General features: G+C 48.9%; 1 protein-coding gene across 4 annotated transcripts in view; it reads left to right on the plus strand.

Annotated features, from left to right (window-relative positions):
• The window catches only part of LOC137541966 (ABC-type organic anion transporter ABCA8-like), a 246224-nt gene that overhangs the window by 36634 nt on the left and 189726 nt on the right, over positions 1 to 19864 (plus strand). For all 4 annotated transcript variants that reach the window (XM_068263529.1, XM_068263531.1, XM_068263532.1 and 1 more), the window contains exons 2-3: positions 3163 to 3267; positions 5565 to 5772. In XM_068263529.1, the coding sequence (XP_068119630.1) occupies positions 3163 to 3267; positions 5565 to 5772 (313 nt within the window). The remainder of the gene's footprint in view (positions 1 to 3162; positions 3268 to 5564; positions 5773 to 19864) is intronic.

Raw genomic sequence — 19864 nt, forward strand, 5'->3', positions numbered from 1 at the left:
TTAAATCCATTCACCGTTTTGCAGTTAAATAACTTCTGCAGTTTGGCTTATGTAGGGCGCTATTGATAAATAACGTTACTGTGGGCTGTTTTTCTTCTTTTGTCCCTGTGCGCAATTATTATGCAGTACTAACGATAAGTAGCGATAAGCGTATCTTTTTAATGCAGCACTATTTTTATGCATAGGCGCTGTGCGCCATTATTCACTGATCCGTACCTGGCTACCTACCTATACTGAGGGTGTTTTTTGGGGGGCTCACTGCAGCTATAATGTGCAGTGCTAATTGTCGGGTGCTGTGCGATCATTCCAATTCGGGGGCTGGTGGGGGTGTTTGCGGGAGGGGCGCATCCTCACAAGTTTGCGTCAGGCAGCAAAAAGTCTAGAACCGGCCCTGATGGCAGAAGATGACATATTGAAGAGCAGGAATGTTGAAAATATTGGGATTATGCAAATTGTCACGATGCTCTCTGCTCATCTCATCTACACCAGTTTTAAGAATTATATTAGTAATATAAACAGTAGATGTCAGGAACCTTACTGCATGGTGTGACATTAACAGCCTGTTATTGAAAAAAAGAACAAAGAAGTTATTCTGGACTTTAGGACCACCAAAAAGACCAATCACATACCTATAATGATCAGTGCAGAGGCTGTGGAGGGAGTTTCCAGCTGTGGGTTTTTGGGAGTCACCAGGCCTGGATTTACATCACAGGAGCCTATAGGCACAGATGTCCTGGCACCCCAGACTTCACCCTCCATGACCCTACAAACCTTCACCGAAACCACACCACGCCACTAGTGTGCTGGCTGTCTAAGCTGTCACTTCTCCCTTAGTTCCCTTGCCCATCATAGGTAAATACAGATGCCCCTTAAAAGTGAGGATAGCTCTGGCTACGAAATACTAAGTAGCTAGAGGTGCCCCTGACTGATGGATGATCTGGTCAGTGGAATGCTGAGAACCTCTGTATAGGTCAGGAGGGAGGGAGGCACTTGGGGAGGAGAGTGAGCAGCCTCCATCATCAGGAGCTGGCTGTAGGCACGTGTCTACATTGCCTTATGGTAAATCTGGCCCTGGGAGTCACCATCACAGAGAACCTGTCCCTGGCTGACAATGCTTTAGCTGTCCCTGGCAAAGCACAACAATGCCTCAACTTTTTGAGAAAACAAAGGAGCACTAACCTTCCACAGAAGCTGCTGGTAAATTTCTACAGATACACTATAGAAAGGTTTTGACCAATTGCATGACAGCATGGTACTACAGCAGCACCAAGGCTGCCAGAGAAGCCCTGCAGCGAGCAGAAGTCATTATTGCGCACTGAATTAGTATCACTGGAAAGCATCACTGGAACTCTTGTATGAGACTCGTATGAGAGGGGCCAAAAACATCATCAAGGGTAACACTCACCCGGAAAAGCTTTGTTTGAGCTCATTCCATCAGGTAGATGTATTAGATCAATACACAAAAACACTGAAGAATGGCTTTTTCCCATCTCCCATAAACTTGTTAAACTCTGAACTCTCACTGGAATAATGAAAAATGTGCACAATTTCAAATACCTGATATATTTGTATAATTCAGCTATTTCTACCTTTGTTACTATGTTCCTTATATGCAGTAATTTCATTGTGCTACTGTCAGGGACTTACCTGTATGCTCCCGCGATGAGGGCTCCCGCAGCGAGAGACAAGCTGTTCCGTCCTCTTCCGCGTCTGCGCACGCAGCCCCTAGCAACGCGGGCGTCCTTCCAGATGGGGCTGTGCTTGCCGCTTCAGGTCCTGTGCATTCCAGCTCTGAACGGGGATAGACATTCTGGAGTAGACGTCCGTCCTATTCCTTAAAGAGACATAAAAGTTAGTGTCGGCTAACAGTCTTAGTCAGCTGACACAGGGGCGTAGCAATAGGGATTGCAGAGGTTGCGACCACATCGGGCCCCTTGGGCCAGAGGGGCGCCAAAGGGCCCTCCCTCAACTGCAGTATTAGCTTCCTATTGGTCCTGTGCTCATAATAATCACTTCTATAGATACTTTGAATAGAGGTAATCATTAACAAACTGTTCCCCATTCCCTTCTTGCATTTCTGACACTGTAGTTGCCATTGGCAGGTTTTGGTGCACAGTATCAATTGTTTGCTTGGGGGCCCCATTGTAAAACTTGCATCGGGGCCCACAGCTCCTTAGCTACGCCACTGAGCTAAAACATAGGTAAGGTTGTAATCTCGTGTCAGCTGATCTGTTAGTCAGCTGACACTCAGGCAGGGCTGCAATGTGAGTGATTAGTTGTTGCGTTGTGTGGCCGGCCACTGATTGGGGCATAAGAGCGGAGCTGTGAGCTGATAGCTTGCCAAGCCTGACACAATGGCAATAAAGTGTTGAGATCTTCAATCTAGTATTTTTTTCATGAAAACATTCTCTTTTTCTAGAAACTTACCAGCCAGCCATTTATGATCAGTTGACTCTTTAAAGGACAATTGACACCCATGCTAACCTAGAAATAAAAAACACATATATAGGTAGATAAATACTACTTCTACTTACATAACAAATGTATTGTGCTATCCACGTAATGATTCCTTTGAATTTTATAAAGGAAAAGCAGAAAATCCTATTCTAGGCAGTGGCCATCTTGCCAAGCTAATGCTGACATCATATCCTCCCTGACTCTTGTTTCCCCCCCCCCCCCCCCTCTCTTCTCTTGCTCATTGTGTATTCATTAGCTGCCCTCCTCCCAGAGTCTTCAGACACTCCCACTGAGGTGTATACTAGGAATTGCACTGTCTTTTTTATTTACACAGCCAATCACTGAGTCATCTCAGCCTTGCTTGTAAACACAAGTAATCAGAGGGTGTTTCTGACAAGCAGCAAGGCAGGGGAATAAATGGAAGAGGAGGAATATATTATAGATAAAAAGAACTCCCAGCATTCAACTCTTTGGCACTGTTTGGCACTAGGGCCAGTGCTCCTAAAGTATGTGATAACTCCAAACCATAACAGCAGAAAAAGTTTTGCAAGTTTTGAATGCAGGATTAGCATCTTTATCACTTAATACACTCAGACCAGTTGCTGTTGAAATTTGATTTTTATGGTGACAACACCGCTTTAAGCCGTGGTTGTTTTGACAGATTGTGCTGACACTGATGTGTTGTGTTATTTCCTTGTCTTGTAGATGACCTCCGGGATGCCGAGGGAAGCCAGCCTCATGCAGCAGACCTTTGCCCTGCTGAGGAAACATGTGCTGGTCCAGTGGAGGCGGCTGGGTCACACTGTGCTGGTAAATGAACTATCACTGGGGACAGGGCTGTGGGTACATCCCAGAGAGGACGGTGATCTCTCTGCCTATAGGAGCTTCTATGGCAATTAGTGGTGCTCGTAATGGGTCAATTGCGATTAAGTTACATGATACAACATACCACATTTGTGAATCGTAATTACGCTCGTAATTACCCAATTACACGTAAATTGCGTTCAATGCATACAAATATTCACATCAATTTGCCAGTGTACTGCTCATGCGCAGCTATTAGTGAAATATTCAATGCAAAAAAAAAATGCATTTTTATGCGGAAAAAAATTTGCGCTAATTACCCAGTATACTGCACATGCGTGGCTATTATCTTTAAATTCAATACGAAAAATCCGTTTGCATGCGTAATAACAGTCACGTCCGAAATTACGCTAGCATGCGTAATTACGGTTAGCGATTCCATTTGCATGCAAAAAGTTTTTACACGTCATCCACAAATTTCGTATTACAATTACAATGCGTGTTTTTGCTTATTTAACCCCTCCACAGAACTCCTTTAAAGGGAACCTTAACCTGCTTAGTGGTATGCCCAACACTGTGTCAGGCATACCGCTCTGTGGCCCAAGGAGTCCCCCATAATTAAATATTTGTGCCAAATGAGTGTAAAGCTTCTAGCTAGCACTAGGCTTGCTAGTAAAAACATCTCCCCTGCCATCCCCCCCGATCCCCCGTTTATACATTACACCCACCCCCCCTCTGGATCCAGCGATCGTGCAGCCTCCCGGCACAGCTCCGGTCTCTCTATGGGGAGGATCGGGTTTGCGCATGACGCCGGCGATGTCATGATGTCATGTGCAATCCTCCCCATAGTGAAGACGGAAGGCTGGATCCAGGCTGGGTAATGTATAAACGGGGGAGCGGTGGGGAGCGGAGGATAATGGACACTTCTTCTAGCTAGCCTAGTGCTAGCTAGAGGCTTTACACTCATTTGACACAAATATTAAACGATCGGGGAAAAAGTAACAAAACCTCCTGAGCGGCGTAACGCTCAGGAGGTTAACAGAGAGATATGGGTGTTTCCTTTTAAACAATACCAGTTGCCTGGCAGCCCTGCTGATCTCTTTGGCTGCAGTAGTGGCTGAATCACACACCTGAAACAAGCATGCAGCTAATCCGGTCTGACTTCAGTCAGAGCACCTGATCTGCATGCTTGTTCAGGGGCTGTGGCTGAAAGTATTAGAGACACAGGATCAGCAGGAGAGTCAAGCTACTGGTATTATTTTAAAAGGAGCAATCCATATCCTTCTCAGTTTAGGTTCCCTTCAACTTACTTATCTCAAGAATTATCTCTCCATATTTGTTTATCTCATGCATTAAAAATAAGTAAAGGTGCCCATACATGAGGAGATTATGGGCAGTTCGACAAAGAGACAAATGTATCTCTAATCGAATCTGATTGGAGACAAATCTGTCTGTTCGTCGAAGCTGCCCATATACTGCAGGCCGATTCCCGTCCGACTTCAGCATGAAATCTTAAGGGAATCGGCTGTGCCGTCCACCGCGCCACTGCCCCCCTAATGTATAAATGTGCCCCCCCGTGTGTGCAGTTATACATTACCTGTCCCGTGTCAGCCTCCACGTGGTGTAGGTAACCTCCGGGTGGCTCTCTGTACACGCCACTGGCGCATAGCGTCAGATGCTTTGCGCAAGTAGCGTGCAAGGAGGCCGCTCGGGGTCATGTGTATGGACCAAGAACTGTGCCCGGAGCCAGTGGCGCACATGGACAGGTAATGTATAGCGCACTGGTCACCAGGGGGCACATTACATTGGGGGGGGGCAGCGCTGGGGGGTTCGTTGCAGTCATTTGTTCTGATATCGCTCGCAGTGCACCCGATCGAGCAAGTCAGCCCAACATCTTGCAGCATGTCAGACCGATTCCTGCAACCTATTTCGGCTGGAAAATGGCCGTATCGTCAATTGCGCATGCACTTGGTGGCAGTGATTTTTATCCAATTTGATTATAATAAAATTGGATGGTTGATTGGCTGGCAAGTCGCCTGACGTATGGCCACCTTAAAAATACAGTAGGTCTATAGTCCTTGTTAAATAAAATGATCTAGCAGTGGGGAGGGGGTGCTGGCCAAAGCCTACCTCAGGCTGCAGTGCCGGGAAAGTGAAGCTTCGGGACATAGAGGAACACTGAGATATCACTACCCTCAACTCCAGCAGTAGATTATCAGCAGAGAATGTACATTGTGTTATCTGTGCTGTAGAGATGTCTCTTATCATCTGTAATGGTGATGAAGTTGTTCTTGGTTTGGCAGGAGTGGATCCAGCATTTGGTATTGGTTTTCTTGCTGTTCTTCGCAACTGGACTTCCATACAATTACGGAGAGGCTACACTAGGGTCCGCTGAGATCCTGGGGCATCTCAATCGATTCGACAAGACAAATTTGTCAGTGGGCTATGTGAATACATCCCCAGCCATCAAGGATATCATGCAGAGGATGGCCAATAGGTCCCTCATTCCAGGTGAGTTCATCTCCCGGTGCTGGAGATTGGTGTATGAGATGCAAAAGTGACAAGAATGTCTGATTGATTGATAAGAGATTACTGTTCACGGTATATATGTTAGCTTCCTTTAGTACTGGATGTTCTATGATAGTTCATTAGAACACTGGCGGGTATTTTAATTAAAAATAACATGTTTTTTCTTTCTCATGGCCAACTGACCATGAGAATGTTGCTATCTACATCACTAGTCAAAATATGAGATGTTGTGCAAAGTTCTCACATAAGCAATAATAGTCAGACGTGTTCTGTGACACTTCTACAGCACGTTGTGATCACGCAGTCGGGTGTCTTGTCTGCACAGGCGCACTGATACAAGCACATGGTGATCACGCACCCTTATCTGCACAGGTGCATTGATGAAACATGTTCTACACCTGTGCAGTTATTGAATTCTGTCTATGTAAAGGAGGGAAAATACTTTCGGGTTGGGACTTTCGAAGGACAAGCAGACATGCCATCGCCAGGTATTTCCCCTCCGAGGTCGCTGAGGTCCCCCGGTCTTCTCTGGGTGATGCTACAGTACTTGGTAATTATATTGGTGCTCACTAATTACTCAAATACAATGTAACTATGATTCTGCAAGCCTAGATGATTATTATAACAGGATTTTAGCTCAATAAATATTATTATTGAACCTTTCCTCATGTTTTGCTGCAATTTCTTTTACCCACTACGGTGGTGACCGAAGTTAGAGGGTTTAAAAATCCTTCCCGTGAGGCAAAACAGTGTATAAGGCAAGATGTGAGCCGAGAAGTAATTTGAGGTCAAAGAATGGTCATTTGAATTCTATCAGCAGGTCAGCTGTAAAGGCCGTATACATGGCAAACATGGCAAAAAGTTGAGGAAAACACACAACCAACAACTGGAAATGACTTTACCGGCAACGTCTTTGAAATAACAAGTCTTTTACCCTTATATGACAGTGAAGATCCTGATGGCCACACTGGTTTTATGACCCTTGTAAGACAGTGAAGATCCTCATGTTCACACTTGTTTTATGACCCTCGTATGATAGTGAAGATCCTGATGGCCACACTTATTTTATGACCCTTGTATGGCAGTGAAGATCCTGATGGCCACACTTGTTTTATGTATGATAGTGAAGATCCTGATGGCACACTTGTTTTATGACCCTTGTATGATAGTGAAGATCCCGATGGTCACACTTGTTTTATGGCCCTTGTATGGCAGTGAAGATCCTGATTGCCTACTTGTTTTATGACCCTTGTAGGACAGTGAAGATCCTGATGGCCACACTTGTTTTATGACCCTTGTATGTCAGTGAAGATCCTGATGGCCACACTGGTTCTATGACCCTTGTATGGAAGTGAAGATCCTGATGGCCACTCTTGTTTTATGACCCTTGTATGATAGTGAAGATCCCGATGGTCACACTTGTTTTATGGCCCTTGTATGTCAGTGAAGATCCTGATGACCACACTTGTTTTATGACCCTTGTATGACAAAGAAGATCATGATGGAAACCAGAGCCGGGACAATGTCCTCCAGCACCCAAGGCTGAGACACTAAAGTGCGCCCCTCCATCCCCCCCACCCCAGCAATCACACACTGATTGCTATTAGACTAAGAGGCTCCCCAGGGCCCCCAACAACTTAGTCTCTAGTTATCTGGCTTGCAGACACTGCCATGTATCCTCTTTTCGTATTTCTCTCTGCTTCAAACACAATAGGATAATGATAGCTGAGTGAGTTGTGCGCCCCTCCTACACTGCGCCCTGAGGCTGGAGCCTCTCTTGCCTCTGCCTCGGCCCAGCCCTGATGGAAACACTTGTTTTATGACCCTTGTATGATAGTGAAGATCCCGATGGTCACACTTGTTATGACCCTTGTATGGCAGTGACGATCCTGATGGCCACACTTGTTTTATGACCCTTGTATGACAGTGAAGATCCTGATGGACACAATTGTTATGACCCTTGTATGATACTGAAGATCCTGATGGCCACACTTGTTATGACCCTTGTATGACAGTGAAGATGCTGATGGCCACACTTGTTATGACCCTTGTATGATAGTAAAGATCCTGATGACCACACTTGTTTTATGACCCTTGTATGGAAGTGAAGATCCTGATGGCCACACTTGTTTTATGACCCTTGTATGACAGTGAAGATCCTGATGGCCACACTTGTTATGACCCTTGTATGACAGTGAAGATCCTGATGGCCACACTTGTTTTATGACCCTTGTATGGCAGTGAAGATCTTGATGGACACACTTGTTTTATGACCATTGTATGGAAGTGAAGATCCTGATGGCCACACTTGTTTTATGACCATTGTATGGAAGTGAAGATCCTGATGGCCACTCTTGTTTTATGACCCTTGTATGATAGTGAAGATCCCGATGGTCACACTTGTTTTATGGCCCTTGTATGATAGTGAAGATCCTGATGACCACACTTGTTTTATGACCCTTGTATGGAAGTGAAGATCCTGATGGCCACACTTGTTTTATGACCCTTGTATGACAGTGAAGATCCTGATGGACACACTTGTTATGACCCTTGTATGACAGTGAAGATCCTGATGGCCACACTTGTTATGACCCTTGTATGACAGTGAAGAACCTGATGGCCACTCTTGTTTTATGACCCTTGTATGATAGTGAAGATCCCGATGGCCACACTAGTTTTATACACTCCAGTGAAGAAACGACACTTGGCACACAGCTGGTTATGTGGGGGGTACAGCTAGCTCCAATATACCGGCATTAAGCATCACCCATTCAGCAGCGCCCAATAGTTAGCTCACAGTCCAAACATTGGGAAGTGCTGCAAGGCCTTCATGGATTATCTCAATGATAATTGTGTGAATATGCGTTTCACGTCAGAAATAAATGATGTTTCCACCAGTTTCCTAGACCTTAAGATAAAGCCACATGGCACGAAATTGGTATGTGAGGGCTTCAGGAAGACCACAGCTGTCAACTCCCTGCTACACAGGAATAGTTTCCATCCTAAGCATGTCACAGCCTCCCTGCCATACGGCCAGTACTTGCGATTAAGTCGCAACAATTCAAGTTTAGATACTTTTGAACAGCAGGCACAGGAACTGACTGGGCGACTGGAGGCAAGAGGGTATGACAGGCGCTCCCTTGAGGCAGCTCATGATAGAGCAAGAAAAGCGGATAGGAACTCCCTCCTCACTAGGGACCCCAAAAACCAAGAGAGAGGAACCTTTACGTTCACTTTCGATTACACCCCAATGTCCAAAAAATTGACACACAAGAAGAACTGGGGAATAATAGTGAGAGATCCTACCCTTCAGAAGATGTTTCCGGATCCCCCCAGAGTAGCATACAGGAGAGCACCGACCTTGGGGGACACTTTGACTCGGAGCGAATATCGCTCACCCCCTATTCAGAACTGGCTTTCCAGTAGACGCCCCAAGGGGAATTATAGGTGTGGTAACTGTAGCTTCTGCAGGAACATGTGGGAGGGCACGAATTACCGGTTAGGTGGCCTACAGTGGGAAGTGAGAGCCTTCATCACATGTCAGACCAAATTTGTTTCGTATGTGATCTTCTGCCCCTATGTGGGTAAAACTACCCGCCCCCTAAAAGAAAGAATAGGGGAACATTTTAAGTCGATCAAATCGGGGAAGGGCAGCCCGAGGTTGATTGAACATGTGAGGGAGGCTCATGGGGGTAGGGCCAGGTGTCTGAGATTCGCAGGCCTTCTGCACGTTTCCCCTTCGGGTAGAGGAGGCGACCGCGACCGGGAACTGACCAGACGAGAATCGCGAGTCATCTTACGCGCAGAGGCCATGGGCCCATTGGGCTTGAATGATAGGTTGGAGCTATCATGCTTCTTGGACCCCTAAGGACTTCTGTTTCTTTCCCTCCCCTTTCCCTTCCTCCCCTTGGCTGGTTCCTACCCCCTCATTCATGGTGCTCCTCTTGCTTACAGTGCACTTCTTTCCATGTCTGGCCTCCCACTTCTTGATATTTGGGACTAACCAATTCATCTTTGCCCCTCTGGGCTTACCCTGAGCACTCCCCCCCCTTTTTTTGGAGCCTTTCTTGACGGCATGTGAGGCACACCCAAGACGGACCAGTTGCCCGACCACGATGTATTTTCGGGCTGGGGAGGTGCAGACTGCACTGCCAGGTTCTCAATAAGGGACCAGGCTCCCCACCGTTTTGACTGAGAACAATTGTAGTTTGCAGCCAAAAAATGGAAGATTGAGCCGGTTCTCTGACCCAGTGTCCGGGACCCGACCCTCTTCCCCTTCCTCCTCTCCCCCCTGGGAGAGGGGTCTGGGGGTCTGGACCTCGGTCTAGAGGGGTTGGGCCTGACATGCGGCCCGGTCTCTGGGAACTTTTTGGGTGATGAGCTCTGTCACAGGAGCCCTAGTGGCTGACCGCACTTAGCCTTCTAAACGGTGCCAGCGCACAGATCGTGCGAACTCTGGTCGCAGTCAATGCGCAGGAACCGTTAAGAATTAGCCACAGACAACTCAGAAGGGAGCCTGTGAGACACGGGTGATTACAACTTCACCCACTGGTTCAGGGTACTGCCACCACCGCGGTTACCATGGGACCGTGGAGCCCATTAACTGACTAATCCTGCGAATAAAACGGTTAAACACACGATATTCTGTCTAGCCAACAACAAACAAACAGTAGCGTATCTTCAGAGACCCGGGATCAGTTCTGTGTGTGCTGATAAGCAGGGTAGCAGACAGTGAATGACTTGGAGAAAGTCGTTTATTCACGCAATATAAATAATTAATATATACAGACAATTATTAAAATCAACAATTATTAAAACAGTAATAGCCAGTATAAAAAATAAAAGAAGGGAGAAAAATACTTAGTTCCTGGAAAGATGTCCTTTTTGTGGGAAAACAGAGTTCTGGGTTTCAATTTGAGTTCAGAGTTCAGACCAGGTGGATGCCAGCATATCCTCAAGCTGGCATCTGATGAGTGCAAGATGTTTCAGTCTGGAGGACACTGAGTTTGGGTCCTCAGCCATTCTTATGCCCCTGCTTCAGTAGGAGGGAGTGAGGGCGGGGGGCCATACACCCCCTTAGAAGATGAGATGAGCCATCCCCTTATCCTGGGGGCTAGAAATCATATCTACCCATATATGGGCTCTATCTCACAGAACCGTACAGGTCAGGGCAGATTTATTAACATTTTCAGGTCTGTCTCGATTTACCCAGCGCCCTGATACCAGACATGAGGGGTGGGACCCCTGTGGTATCATCAGGGCATTTTCAAACTGCCTAACTGGCAGTCCTTACCTCAGAATGTTCTGAAACTTCCTCAGAACCAGCACCGGGGCTCATGCTACACTTCCCCCACGTTTGGTGAAGCTGCCATCTCAGGAACCCCAGAAATATTACAGATCTGGGAAGTTATGGATTATGCCATTAGCCTCAGGTTAATTCAGGAGGTGTTCTAGCTGCTAACAGCTGACTTTCCTTTGATCTTTACTAGGGAGCAAAGTGTCAAGACCTCCCGTGGATTCGTAGCCTGCCTGGCTGTACCTAGGCATCCTTTGGTTAATTAACATCTCCATGAGATCAGCTAAGTGTCACCTGGTTCCCAGAACCAAAAGGGGAATTGTGCCTTCCACAGGGAATATGTCCAAGCTAATTAACACCTTCCCCCCAGGCTGTCACTTCAGCTAAGACAGATCCCCCAGCTGTTCCTAGGCATAGGGATACTACACGTCAAATCTTGGTTCTATTGATCTGAGGCGCAATCGATGCAGGAATCGAGTGCGATCGTTCTTTTCTTCACGGGCGGTTCCAGGACGCGCCTGCGTCCCCGCAACCGTCCGTGACAGCCCTCCCCCTTGTCCGCGGCTTAGCCACTCATCCGCACGATGTGTGGCGGCGCCGCTAACCTGGCGGACGGGCCTCGAGTTGCCGGTACGGCGGGAAAACCTATTGGAGCCTGTGGCTCGGTTCCCCTGGACCGGTCGCGGTCTGCTACCCTCAGGGTTGACCCAACATGGACCGTTCTGGACAGGGCGTTTGCGCCACTGCAGTCGGACGTGGTGTCTGCCGGGACTGCTGACAACGGGCAGTGGGTTGGTTAGGTCAACAGCCAGCCCACGCAGGGTTCCCCTGCTGAGTGGCTGTGGACCTAAGGGAACCCCGCGGGAATCCCTGGACCTTCCCAGCTCCTGACAGACGGCACATGCCCTGCAGTAGTTTGCTACATCCCTGTTCATCCGGGGCCAATAAAACTGGTTCCGAATACCGGCGAGTGTCTTGCGGACACCCGAGTGCCCTGTCAGAGGATTACCATGTGCGGATTTCAGCACATGTCCCCTGAACGCACTCGGGACCACAAGCCACTTGGTATTCGCGTGGGATCTACCTGTAGGGGGCTGTACAGACTCACTGTACAGTCTCCCACCTTCCCAGTACACCTTGAAAGCGGCCCCGTCTGCGAGGGGCTCAGCGGCTTGCTGCCTGAGCACCTCCAGGCTTGGGTCACTTTGTAGTGCGGCTGAGAATATGGCGCTGTCAGTTTCAGCCAACTGGCTCATGTCACACGAGGCCAGCGGCTGAAAGGTCTCATCCCTGCGGTCAGAGGAGGGGGAGGAGGCCGGAACCCCCTCCACCTGTTCTGAGCTCGGGTTCTGAGCAGTGCAGCTGCGCGGTACTGCTAGCACAGGTACACTGTCAGAATGGCACAGACGGACATTACTCAAATCATCATTGCATGCAGTAATGACATGGACAGGTATAGACATTTTTTCATTACAGACAGGTTGTACAGTAAACTCGGGTACAGTTACAGCATCATCACAACAGACAGTCTGTACATCAAACTCAGGTGCCTTTGAAGCAGGCACTATTGAACCTGGTACCCTTGAACTGGGCACATTCAACCCACCTCCCCCTGGTGCTCCCCCAAGTGTATAAAGTACCTGGTGGTGGGTGGAGAGTCCGTCTCCTTCCGTGAGCGACAAGGCGGTCGTGGCAGGTTCATAGTAGGACACAAGCTGGCCCAAATCAGTCCCCAGCAACACAGGGACTGGGAGATCCTTCATAACCCCAACAACCCTTTCTTGGATTCCTCCCACTCCCCAATCCAGCTTCACTGTCGCGTGGGCTATGTGAAAAAGGGTGCCCTCTACTCCAGTAAGGGCAAGGGATCGGCTGGAGCTGATGCTCTCCTTTGGCACAAGATGTGAGTGAACTAACGTGATGTCAGCTCCGGTGTCTCGAAATCCGGTGACAACTTTGCCGTTCACTCTAACAAGTTGCTGCTGGTCGGTTCGGTCGCGGATTTCCTGTCCGCGTGCAAACAGGACAAAATCTGATGATCCAGGCTGTGGTTCGCTGGCGGGTTGCCTCTGCTGTGGGTGAGGTGCAGGTGATGCAGATGATCCAGGTGCTGGTGGTGTCTGTCTCCGCTCCGGACAGTCGAATTTCATGTGTCCGGGCTGGCGGCAGTAGTGACAGGTGACCTCTCCAGGCGCTGCAGGCCTGGGTGCAGCAGCTGCGCTGGGTGGCCTCTGTGGCTGACGGCTCACAGGGGCAGGAGAGTCTGCCAGAGTATTGGACTGACCTCCTCTCCAGCTGGATGGGACAGTCCTGCGGGTATCAGCCACCCGGGTAGTTGCAAAAGTCTCAGCAAGGTCTGCAGCGACAGTTGCTGAAGCCGGCTTGCCTTCTAGCACAAATTGTCGTACATCAGCAGGGCAAATGTTCAGAAATTGTTCCAGGACTATCAAGTCCTCCAGGACATCATAAGACCCTTTGGTGAGGCCTAGAGTCCACTGGCGGAGTGTGGTAAGCAAGCTGCTGACCACATCTCGATACGAGTCAGAAGACTTTTTCTGCCAGGCCCTGAACTTTTTCCGATAGGCTTCTGGCGTCAGCTGGTACTTAGTAATGATAGCGTCTTTTATAGCAGCATAATCATTATCCTTCTCCGCAGGCAATTCTGCGAAGGCATCAAGCGCTTTGTAGCGCAGCAAAGGTGTCAGATGTCTGGCCCACTGGTCTTGGGACAGACGATACTGACGGCATGCTTTTTCAAAAGACCGCAAAAACAAGTCAATGTCAGTGTCTTTTTCAATATTAGCAAATTTAAATTCTGCACTTACGGGTGCTGCAGCTCCTTCAGCAGGGAGGCTGGGCGGTGAACTCCGGCTGGCCTGTTGCACTTTTGCCATGTTTAGCTCATGCTGTCGTTGGCGCTCCCGTTCCGCAGATTGGCGCTCCTCACGCATGTACTGCAAGTACTTGTCCAGGTCAGTCTCCATCAGCTTTTGTAATGCCTGCTGCATTACCGGGTCAGCACCCATGGACAGTCCAGTACTGGCCAGTTCCGGGCGAGTACTGTCAGAAACTCTGGGATTGGGGTCCACACTGACATTCTCCGGCGTAACTGTTGATGCAGGGCCCTCAGGATGCACAACCTCTGTACGGTCAGGAGTCTCAGTCTCTGGTTCCCCTCGATTGTCAGATGGGTCAGCGTCTACCTCAGCAGACACATCCAGCTCCGGCGGTTGCTGGGTATCCCATTGAAACAATTCCGCTACCAGGTCCTGTTGTTTCTTGCGGCCGACATCAATGCCTCTCTCTTGGCAAAGATTTTGCAGGTCCGCCAGGCCCATTTTCTTGTAGTTCCCGGACATTTCCATGCCAAATAAAATAAAACTTTTGGGGAGGGGTACTGGCTACACAGTCTCTCTGTATATATAAAAAATATATTGCCTTCCAGCTACACCAACGAATTAGTTCGTTTCTCGATAGCGCTAGCGCTATCGTAGATACTTTCAGCACAACACAGGTCCCAACCGCTGCCTAACACTGTCACAGGAGCCCTAGTGGCTGACCGCACTTAGCCTTCTAAACGGTGCCAGCGCACAGATCGTGCGAACTCTGGTCGCAGTCAATGCGCAGGAACCGTTAAGAATTAGCCGCAGACAACTCAGAAGGGAGCCTGTGAGACACGGGTGATTACAACTTCACCCACTGGTTCAGGGTACTGCCACCACCGCGGTTACCATGGGACCGTGGAGCCCATTAACTGACTAATCCTGCGAATAAAACGGTTAAACACACGATATTCTGTCTAGCCAACAACAAACAAACAGTAGCGTATCTTCAGAGACCCGGGATCAGTTCTGTGTGTGCTGATAAGCAGGGTAGCAGACAGTGAATGACTTGGAGAAAGTCGTTTATTCACGCAATATAAATAATTAATATATACAGACAATTATTAAAATCAACAATTATTAACCAGCTGAGCGGTCTGGACGAGCTCAGCTCGTCCAACACCGCCAGCGGCTGCCGCTCAGGCCCTGCTGGGCCGATTTGGCTGAAATAAAAAGCAGCACACGCAGCCGGCACTTTGCCAGCCGCGTGTGCTGCCTGATCGCCGCCGCTCTGCGGCGATTCGCCGCGAGCAGCGGCGAAAGAGGGCCCCCCTAGCCGCCTGAGCCCAGCGTAGCCGGAACAAAAAGTTCCGGCCAGCGCTAAGGGCTGGATCGGAGGCGGCTGACGTCAGGACGTCGGCTGACGTCGATGACGTCACTCCGCTCGTCGCTATGGCGACGATATAAGCGAAACAAGGAAGGCCGCTCATTGCGGCCTTCCTTGTTTATTCTGGGCGCCGGAGGCGATCGGAAGATCGCCTCCGGAGCGCCCTCTAGTGGGCTTTCATGCAGCCAACTTTCAGTTGGCTGCATGAAATAGTTTTTTTTTTATTTAAAAAAAACCCTCCCGCAGCCACCCTGGCGATTTAATCAGAACGCCAGGGTGGTTAAAACAGTAATAGCCAGTATAAAAAATAAAAGAAGGGAGAAAAATACTTAGTTCCTGGAAAGATGTCCTTTTTGTGGGAAAACAGAGTTCTGGGTTTCAATTTGAGTTCAGAGTTCAGACCAGGTGGATGCCAGCATATCCTCAAGCTGGCATCTGATGAGTGCAAGATGTTTCAGTCTGGAGGACACTGAGTTTGGGTCCTCAGCCATTCTTATGCCCCTGCTTCAGTAGGAGGGAGTGAGGGCGGGGAGCCATACACCCCCTTAGAAGATGAGATGAGCCCTCCCCTTATCCTGGGGGCTAGAAATCATATCTACCCATATATGGGCTCTATCTCACAGAACCGTACAGGTCAGGGCAGATTTATTAACATTTTCAGGTCTGTCTCGATTTACCCAGCGCCCTGATACCAGACATGAGCGGTGGGACCCCTGTGGTATCATCAGGGCATTTTCAAACTGCCTAACTGGCAGTCCTTACCTCAGAATGTTCTGAAACTTCCTCAGAACCAGCACCGGGGCTCATGCTACACTTCCCCCACGTTTGGTGAAGCTGCCATCTCAGGAACCCCAGAAATATTACAGATCTGGGAAGTTATGGATTATGCCATTAGCCTCAGGTTAATTCAGGAGGTGTTCTAGCTGCTAACAGCTGACTTTCCTTTGATCTTTACTAGGGAGCAAAGTGTCAAGACCTCCCGTGGATTCGTAGCCTGCCTGGCTGTACCTAGGCATCCTTTGGTTAATTAACATCTCCATGAGATCAGCTAAGTGTCACCTGGTTCCCAGAACCAAAAGGGGAATTGTGCCTTCCACAGGGAATATGTCCAAGCTAATTAACACCTTCCCCCCAGGCTGTCACTTCAGCTAAGACAGATCCCCCAGCTGTTCCTAGGCATAGGGATACTACACGTCAAATCTTGGTTCTATTGATCTGAGGCGCAATCGATGCAGGAATCGAGTGCGATCGTTCTTTTCTTCACGGGCGGTTCCAGGACGCGCCTGCGTCCCCGCAACCGTCCGTGACAGGCTCTATGACGCCTTGGCTTTCCTCTGAGCCCCACTATCCCAGCCTGCCTGGAATGATCCAGGTCTGTCCCCACGTGGTGCTCCCCTCCCCATAGATCCCTCTCCTTTCTCTTTTTCTCCCCCTTTTCCCCGTGTTCAAGTACACACCTGTTAGTAACAGGCACCTGACCTGGTGTCTATCTGGCTTGGAGGTCCAGAGTTCTGGCACCCCCAAGCATTCTCATTGTAGAAATGACCAGCACCTGTTTTTGAGTATACAGGTGGGATGCCCTTGTGGCATCCAGGTATGGAGTGGGCAGTCCTCCGTATACCCTTACTCCCAGAGGATGGAATTAAACCAAATAGGAGTATGGGTGTATTCCCAAAGGTGAATGCGCCCTTTTAGGTCTCTTTCTAGTGCGCTTCACCCCCTGATCTGTTTTAGTGGGATACTTGTTTTATGAAGATCCTGATGGCCACACTTGTTTTATGACCCTTGTATGATAGTGAAGATCCTGATGGCCACACTTGTTTTATGACCCTTGTATGATAGTGAAGATCCTGATGGCCACACTTGTTTTATGACCATTGTATGGAAGTGAATATCCTGATGGCCACACTTGTTTTATGACCCTTGTATAACAGTGAAGATCCTGATGGCCACCCTTGTTATAACCCTTGTATGGCAGTGAAGATCCTGATGGCCACACTTGTTTTATGACCCTTGTATGATAGTGAAGATCCTGATGGCCACACTTGTTTTATGACCCTTGTATGATAGTGAAGATCCTGATGGCCACACTTGTTTTATGACCCTTGTATGGTAGTGAAGATCCTGATGGCCACACTTGTTATGACCCTTGTATGACAGTGAAGAGCCCGATGGCCACACTTGTTATGACCCTTGTATGGTAGTGAAGATCCTGATGGCCACACTTGTTATAACCCTTGTATGGCAGTGAAGATCCTGATGGCCACACTTGTTATGACCCTTGTATGGAAGTGAAGAACCTGATGGCCACACTTGTTATGACCCTTGTATGACAGTGAAGATCCTGATGGCCACACTTGTTTTATGACCCTTGTATGGCAGTGAAGATCCTGATGGCCACACTTGTTATGACCATTGTATGATAGTGAAGATCCTGATGGCCACACTTGTTATGACCCTTGTATGATAGTGAAGATCCTGATGGCCACACTTGTTTTATGACCCTCGTATGGCAGTGAAGATCCTGATGGCCACACTTGTTATGACCCTTGTATGACAGTGAAGAGCCTGATGGCCACACTTGTTATGACCCTTGTATGGCAGTGAAGACCCCGATGGCCACACTTGTTATGACCCTTGTATGGTAGTGAAGATCCTGATGGCCACACTTGTTTTATGACCCTCGTATGACAGTGAAGACCCCGATGGCCACACTTGTTATGACCCTTGTATGGTAGTGAAGATCCTGATGGCCACACTTGTTTAATGACCCTCGTATGACAGTGAAGAGCCTGATGGCCACACTTGTTATGACCCTTGTATGGTAGTGAAGATCCTGGTGGCCACACTTGTTTTATGACCCTTGTATGTCAGTGAAGATCCTGATGGCCGCACTTGTTTTATGACCCTCGTATGACAGTGAAGAGCCTGATGGCCACACTTGTTTTATGACCCTTGTATGGTAGTGAAGATCCTGATGGCCACACTTGTTATGACCCTTGTATGGTAGTGAAGATCCTGGTGGCCACATTGGTTTTATGACCCTTGTGGAATAAACAAGCATGTTTTGAGGGTCACCAGTGTAGGGGTTGTGAACATTAAGGGGGCCCTATCAAAGTTTTGCTGGATGGCCCCATGATTTGTAGTTACGCCTCTGTTTTCAACGTTAACCTGTGTTGGTATGTAATATGATATCCTGTGCCCGCCGGCCGGACATTGGCCTGCCTTCCCTCTCTATCCCACCTGCCACGTCTATCTATCTATCTATCTATCTATCTATCTATCTATCTATCTATCTATCTATCTATCTATCGCAGGGTTGCTCTCCGGGTCACCCGAATGCGAATTCTACCCGAAATTCGGGTGTTATTTCAGGGTTGCCGAAGTCAAAGCCGAACCCGAATGTTAAAAATCATGCCGAAACCGAATTCGAAGGTTCCCGAATGTGCGCACTCGAATTCGGCCAGATGACGCGGTGGGTTCGGGGTTCGGCTTCGGGAATGACGTCATTGGGCCAATCAGAAGTCCTCCAGCCGAGGACCTGGCAACCCGAGCAACAAATCAGAGGAGGAGAGCCTGGCCCTCCCCTCCTCTATATAAGGCGGCGGCCATCTTGCGGAGCCACATACTTGTGTGACTGTGCTGGTACTGAGAGTATCTCCAGTGCTGTGCTGCGTCTGAGCAAGTGCATTCTCATTGCTAAACCTAGCGTTTTGCTTCCTAAACACCACCTAAACACATTGATTGTACTCTTATATAGTTAGATAGTAATTTGATTGTTTGTAGTCAGCTAGTGTATAGTGTCAGGGCCGGATTTGGGGAAAGGCCCCCAAGGCATGTTCCTAGGGTGCCAGAATCCATCAGCATCTGAGGGGCGGCGGGTGGTGACAAGTTGACTACACTTTTCACCAGCTCCGAGAACTGCTCCGCGAATCCTCAGCCGTGCCTGCAGCTGCCAGTAGTAAGCTGCATGCAGGCTCTCTTCTGGACACCTGGGCAGCGCCGAGCGGCTTCCTGAGGCGGGCAGTGGCTGGATCGATCAACTCAGCCGCTGCCAACCAACCGATCCGACCCCTCTTCCTTCCCCAGAGAGCGGAAGCAAAATCACTCACCTCTCACCAGGCTTCCAGCGCCGAAGCTTCCTCTGTCCCTGCTCTGTCAGCCGTCGCCGTGCATTGCTCTCTCCTGCTGGCGTCTCCCTCACATGTGACTTGCTGCATGTTACCGGCGAGTCACATGCAGGGGAATCGCCAGCAGGAGAGAGCAATGCGCGGCGGCTGACAGAGCAGGGACAGAGGACAGAGGAAGCCTCGGCACTGGAAGCCTGGTGAGAGATGATCGATTTTGCTTCCTGGGGAGGGGGGGGGGGGGGGGAGAGAAGAAAACCGCACTAGCTCCTTTCTTTGCAGGTGGTGGAGGTGGCACGAGAGGAGACATCATCTTGCTGCCTATACTGGGGGTGGGGGGAGCGGAGCGGGGAGCTAGCCCAGCATCTTACTACCTATATTGGGAGGTCAGCATATGACTACCTATACGGGGGGGGGGGGGGTGCAGTATTGGTGTAAAAGG

Source organism: Hyperolius riggenbachi, chromosome 12, assembly GCF_040937935.1.
Source record: "Hyperolius riggenbachi isolate aHypRig1 chromosome 12, aHypRig1.pri, whole genome shotgun sequence".
NCBI lineage: Eukaryota > Metazoa > Chordata > Amphibia > Anura > Hyperoliidae > Hyperolius > Hyperolius riggenbachi.